Below are 6,519 nucleotides of genomic sequence, written 5' to 3' on the forward strand. Positions count from 1 at the left end.
TAAAATATTACGAAGTATTGCATAATCCCCTTTAACATCTTTAGTGCTCCGGGTGATTATAACTCGATATTTAGACACTTCGTAATTATCCGTTAAATTTAAAGGCGAATCAAATTCACGATTTAGACAATTAATTGCACTTTATTTAATTGGATCTTGGCTAACACATATCATGTATATAAACAATTACGAGACATATTGTAAAAAACCCCTTCTAACATCTTTAGTGTTCCGTGAGATTATAATCCGATATATAAACTACTCGTAATTATTCGTATAAACTTTAAAAGCAAAAATGTTAAGCCAATTACTTGCACTTAATTTATTTGGATCTTGGCTACGACTAATAAATCTTATAAACCGTGCTTGAAGTTAAAAATATGTTTTGACTATATAATCGTCAATATACAAGTATAAGCCAACAAGTTTAAAGGTTAATTACAAATCCGAGGTTGTATTTTAAGTATTCTTCGATTCATAAATATATATCGAAAGATGAAGAATACAAAAAAAATCATAAGCTATAAGTGCTTTGTATAAAAGACTTCTCATGTTACTCCATAAATTAACTTAATCTATAATTAAAGGAGTAATTATAAATATACTTGTACTATTGTTTATTATCTTAAGTCAAGTATACGTATTTAGTTTTAATATTCTTATTTGAATATTATACTAACTTGTGGCCTAGTACCATAACATACTAGTTCAAACCATATTTTCTCTACTTGGTTTGTTTTGTGGATTGTTTTATTAGTTTGGTACTGAGATGAAGTGGCGTGAGGTAATTCTCATTCTAAGACCCAAGTCATAGACGTACTAACGGGGAGTTAGTAATCTTTGCACCGTAAAAAAGAGGAAAGATCCAAGACTAGATCACTAAGATCCAAGACCGACAAAAGCTAAGGAAGCTAAGTCCACACAAAGGATTCTACATCAACTTTGAAGAAATAGCGGAGAGTTATTATCTAAAATAAGTTGTGTAGGTATTACATTTATTTTGAGGTGGTAACTCTTGTATTACGCACCAAGACAAATACTTGTAAGGTGTAAAGACTTTTCCGCCTGTTAAAGGAGCGAGTTTATTATAAGAGAAAATCCTGAGTCTGGGAGAGAAGTTCAGGGACTGAACGTTGGGGTGAACAAATCTATTAGAGGTTGCGTCATCTCGAATCAGGATGAAATCACCGTGTGATATTTTATTTCCTTATATTATTTTCCGTACATATGAACTGCATAACTTATATATTTTAAAATGGAATTTTTTTTCTCAAATAAAAATGAAAATTTGGTGATAAGATCTATTTACTTAATTCTTATGGGAACAAAAAGTTGAGAATAACAACAATGTCACAAAGTGAAGAAAAAAGAATACATACACTCTATCAATTTGAATACTTAATTCTTTAACGCATTTAAATCGTATAAAAAATCAGAATCAAGCAGTAAAATTTATATTATTCTCCCCAAAATTAAATTTGAAATTAAAATTTAATAATTAACATAAATTAAAGTTGTAATTTCATTCCATTTTAGGAATATTTGCATAACGAATTTGAAGAATGTTTTAAAAAAATAGCCGACAAGATTAGAGAAATGATTCAAAAATAGAAAAAAAGGACAACATTATAAAAAAAATGGTAGAATAATATTTTACCTAAGCAAGACAAATGAGTAATTAATTGTTTTGAAAAGAAGGAAAAGAAAGAAATTGTTTAATCTCAAAAAGGAAGAAATGAAGAAACGAAGAAACATTTAAAAGAAATGAAATCGAAAAAGGTTCCATCTTTTTCAACTCTCACACTGAAATTACAGAGACCCATTTCAAGATCTTGAGAGGGTGGTGGTATGTTTAAAGATCTTTACTTTATGTATGTAGTTATTATTATTATGTCTCACTCTCTCTCTCTCTCTCTCTCTCTCTCTCTTGTAATTCAACTTAATTGCATTTTTAGGGTTTAATTTGTTTGGGGGCCATTGTTGTTGATTTTAAGAATTTGATGTTCTGAAATTTGGTTTTTGGTATAAAGGTTTTGTTTACTTGGGTTTTGAAAATGGAACAAGGGTCTATACCAATGGAACAAGGGTCTATACCAAGTTCCAAAGTGTTGAGTGTGAAGCCTTTAAGGACTTTGAGGCCTTTGTTTGTGTCATCTGCACAAGCTCCTCCTTTGTTTACTTCTTCCCCCTCGGGTCCATTCCCTCCTGGGTTTACTCCTTTTTATCCATTTTGCTCCAATGCCCAATCTCCTCAACCTGATCAAATGGATGGTGTCACTGGACATGCGGGGTCCTCACGGAAGAGGCCTCCCGGTAAACTCAGAAAAGTTGCTAAAAAATCGGTGGGAAGTAGAAATGCTGGTGTCTCTTTCACGGTTAATCATGGAAACGCTTTCGTTCGTAATTTTATTGTTAGATGTAACCCTTTTAGCAAGGAGGATGGTAACAGAGAGATGGTTGAGTATGTACTCATGACTTTTGATGCCGTAAGAAGGCGGCTTAGCCAAGTTGAAGAAGCCAAGGAAGCACCTAATGGATCTATTAAGCGTCCTGATTTAAAAGCCGGTAACGTTTTGATGAGCGCAGGCGTGCGCACAAACATGAGGAAGAGAACTGGTGTGCCTCCTGGTGTGGAGGTTGGAGATATCTTCTTTTTCCGGTTTGAGATGTTGCTAGTGGGGCTGCATGGTCAGTCTATGGGCGGGATTGATACCTTAATTACCAGGCGAGGTAAGGTAGAAGAGTCTTTGGCTGTTAGCATAGTTTCCTCAGGATATTATGATGATGATACGGAGGATAAGGATGTTTTGATCTACAGTGGGCAAGGTGGAAATCCTATTAGTAAAGATAAGCAGGCATCTGATCAGAAGCTTGAAAAGGGAAATCTTGCTCTGGAGAGAAGCTTACATCAGGCCAATGAGGTCAGGGTCATTCGAGGTATGAAAGATCCAAGCAATACATCAGTGAAAATTTATGTTTATGACGGCCTTTATACAATTAAGGAGTCATGGTTGGAGAAAGGGAAATCAGGGTGCAGTGTATTCAAGTACAAATTGGTGAGACTACCTGGGCAGCCAAGTGCTTTTGCCGATTGGATTTCTATCCAGAAATGGAAAGCTGGACTGTCCTCTCCAGTGGGACTTCTTTCTCAAGATCTTAGTGCAGGTGCTGAAAAGATTACTGTTTCTCTTGTTAATGATGTTGATGCAAGGGGGCCTCCTTCGTATTTCACTTACTCTACAGTGCTTAGATATTCAAAATCTTTCAATTTGACGAATTCATCATTTGGGTGCAACTGCCATAAGGCATGTCAGCCAGGTGATCTCAATTGCTCTTGCATCCGCAGCAATGGAGGTGATTTTCCTTATGCAACCAATGGGGTACTAGTAAATCAGAAGCCAGTGGTGCATGAATGTAGTCCAACATGTCCTTGCTTTCCTAATTGTAAGAATCGAGTGTCCCAGACTGGCTTGAAATTGAAGATGGAAGTGTATAAAACCACAGACAAAGGCTGGGCATTGAGATCATGGGATCCTATCCGTGCAGGTTCATTTATATGTGAATTTGCAGGTGAAGTTGTAGACAGTCCAATGGGGATGCAGGGCACAGGTCAGGAAGATGATTACATCTTCGACACATCACGCATTCTTGACAAGTCAAATAAATGGAACTATGAGCCCACATTACTTAATGAGGAGATACCTGATGAATCTGCTGAAAATGACAATATCCCATCGCCATTAGTCATCAGTGCAAAAAATGTTGGTAATGTTGCTCGATTTATGAATCACAGTTGCAATCCAAATGTATTTTGGCAACTAGTTCAGTATGAACACAATAGGGAATCATTTCTTCATGTTGTATTTTTTGCAAAGAAGCACATCCCCCCGCTTACGGAGTTGACTTATGATTATGGGATGAGCCAGTTCGAAACCCGTAGTAAAAGGAAGTGCTTATGTGGATCAGAGAAGTGCAGGGGCTATTTTGGTTAAAGATATCTATGAAATGCTAGCACCAAGTGTGATAATCAAGAAAGATACCAGGTTAGGCTTTTTCTAAATTTTTATAATAATTTAGCGTGCAGTGAACTTGGTATTCGAAATCTATTTTTATGCAATTTCATTGTGTATCTTCTTTATATCTCTCGAGTAAACTTTAAACTTATTGTATGTGGTGTGTGTGTGTGTGTGTGTGTTTGTATATATGTATCACTTATGGCAAAGTTTTACATTGCATCGGTCATACTTGTTGGTGGTATATTTATTTTAAATGAATGACGAGGCATCATGGAATTATGCTTTTCCCCGTCCACTTCAAATTTTCTCTAAATTATCGAGGGCTGGTGTAATATTATATTATGCAGACATCTTTGTATTATTGAAAATGAAGATCAGCTAGAGTTGTTTCTGTGTGTTCCTGAAATGATGGTTAGGGTTTAAGGGTGTAATGCATGAATTGACTATTAATTAATAAAAGAGTCTTACTGGATGTAAGAAAAAAAGAAGTGAAAACCCACTCAAGATTGTCATGAATCTTACAAATCTTACCGAAAGATCCATTCTTTTAACATTTCTTCATATTCAACATAGGTCTGCCTCCCAAGCTGTGTAATAGGTGATTTCATCAATATTTGAATATTTTTATGTTGAATGACTTTCCGCTATTAGTCCTCCGTAACTTGATTGGCGCTGTGACCTTCACATTTTATACTATAAAACAATGTTCTAAAAACAAGCTAGGCGGGCACCTAGGAGGAGGCGGACAGTTACGAAGGCTCATGGTAGTTAATTCTGATATTTCATTCTAGAATATGATGCCTAAGGTGCCAACCAGTAAAATGCTGGAATTATTGTTTTGTTGGTGTTAATGGTTATGTTAACCCTCATTCCAAATTCTGATGTTAAATTGACAGTTGTAGTCAACACAAGATGCTCTCTCTACCGCATTTTATATTCTGATTTATAATATATCTCTCTCTCTACCCCCCTCTCCCTCTCCCCCCCCCTCCCTCGCTCGCTTTCTCCCCCTCTCTCCCACCTTCCCCATTAAATTGCAAAAAGGGCAAAAGACTTGATCAAAATATCGAAAGGACTTTTTCTGAACCTTTTTTCTCCACAAGTAGGATGTTTTCCACCATCAAACTGTGATCACTCTGTTAGATATTTTGAGGCTGATATTTTAGTAGTGAATGTTGTGTATTCCTAACTGTGTAATCTCGATTTAATGCTTTGACTGTTACATGTGGCTAGTGCTTTTCTTATTGGCAGGTATTTATAAAATATATTAAACTTTTTCCTCTGGTGTACATTGTTGCAATTTCTATTACATTCCTGAAGTTCACTACTCTGTTTCGCAGTTCAATTACATATTGCTTTTGGGTGAAGACGTGGAGGCAATCTTTATAGCTATCATCTACCTGAACTTTGTCTTTGTTAGTTCTTTACCTGGTTTATTGCTTCATGAAGACTGCTGTATTTGACTTATATTTATGTTTAGTCCTTAAACTTATGTTTTTGAGGAGTCCTTGTAGTGGGTGGACATATAGATAATGTAAACCTTTTCTATGCGCCCTCTTTGGATACCAGTTTTTGGGGCACTTTTCTTTGTGAAAGTCTGAGTAATGCCCTAGGAAAAATCATTTTTTTTTATATATTTTTAGAAATGAAATTGCAGATTATTAGAGTTATTTTTTTTTTGGAATGTTCATATACACAAATCCAAATATTGGATTTCCATCATGTTGCCGGAATTTTATAAAGGTAATACGTACATCTAACATACAAAATACTTTTTTTTTGGTATGTAACATACAAAATACATCGAGTAGACATATTTATGCATATATGTCAAGGTGACGTTCTACACATGATTATGCATATTTTGTAATGGGTCCTTCCACACAGATTGTTGGTTTATCTGCACCACATTTGTCTAAAAAAATTTCAAATGTCTTCTTGATATAATCCACGACTTTGCCAATGGTTTATCTTTCGTGCAATCTATGCATAATAATACTGCTGCCATTTGCATCGACTCTTCTTGAACCTCCCTTAGCATTGCACAGTTCTATGTCTCTGAGTTTCTTTGGCTCCCCCAAAATGTTCTGCAACACATGAGCATTACAGAATCCTAGCATGTTGAATACAAGTCACCTGAATATTCTCTTCTCGATGTTTTGTCTGCTCAGCACTCCCTCAAATTTTCCTAGCAGCGTGTTGCTCTTAGCGATAGTGAATAAGGAGTCTAGGACTAATGGGTCCTAGCGATATTTTGTTTATTTGCAGTTCTATAATTAGATCATAATACATAATAACAGACTATTTTACGTGATTTTATCAAAATTACACATTGAACTGTAATTCGAAAACAAAACCGATTGAGTAAGGTAGATATGAATACCGATAATAAATTTTTCGCAAATTTGTTTCGTCTGTAACTTAGTCGAATTGCATGGAGACAGAGTAATGATTTTATGTTTTTGGAAAATTGAAAATCAGCTTGAAAATATCATTTTCGAGG

General features: G+C 35.4%; 1 protein-coding gene across 4 annotated transcripts; it reads left to right on the forward strand.

Annotated features, from left to right (window-relative positions):
- The first annotated feature begins 1,695 nt into the window (after positions 1-1,695).
- On the forward strand, positions 1,696-5,682 carry LOC141703632 (histone-lysine N-methyltransferase, H3 lysine-9 specific SUVH1-like). Of its 4 annotated transcripts, none has more exons than XM_074507092.1 (3): positions 1,696-1,846; positions 2,031-4,043; positions 5,357-5,682. In XM_074507092.1, the coding sequence occupies exon 2, from the start codon at positions 2,055-2,057 to the stop codon at positions 3,990-3,992; it is 1,938 nt and encodes a 645-aa protein (XP_074363193.1). In that variant the 5' UTR covers positions 1,696-1,846; positions 2,031-2,054; the 3' UTR covers positions 3,993-4,043; positions 5,357-5,682. The 4 variants fall into 4 exon arrangements, with proteins under 4 accessions (XP_074363193.1, XP_074363192.1, XP_074363195.1 ...); XM_074507094.1 differs by having other exon boundaries at positions 1,725-1,871; XM_074507093.1 differs by having other exon boundaries at positions 1,726-1,846; positions 1,956-4,043.
- The last annotated feature ends 837 nt before the right edge of the window (positions 5,683-6,519 follow it).

The sequence above is a fragment of the Apium graveolens genome, unplaced genomic scaffold (genome assembly GCF_009905375.1).
Source record: "Apium graveolens cultivar Ventura unplaced genomic scaffold, ASM990537v1 ctg6880, whole genome shotgun sequence".
NCBI classification, from domain to species: domain Eukaryota; kingdom Viridiplantae; phylum Streptophyta; class Magnoliopsida; order Apiales; family Apiaceae; genus Apium; species Apium graveolens.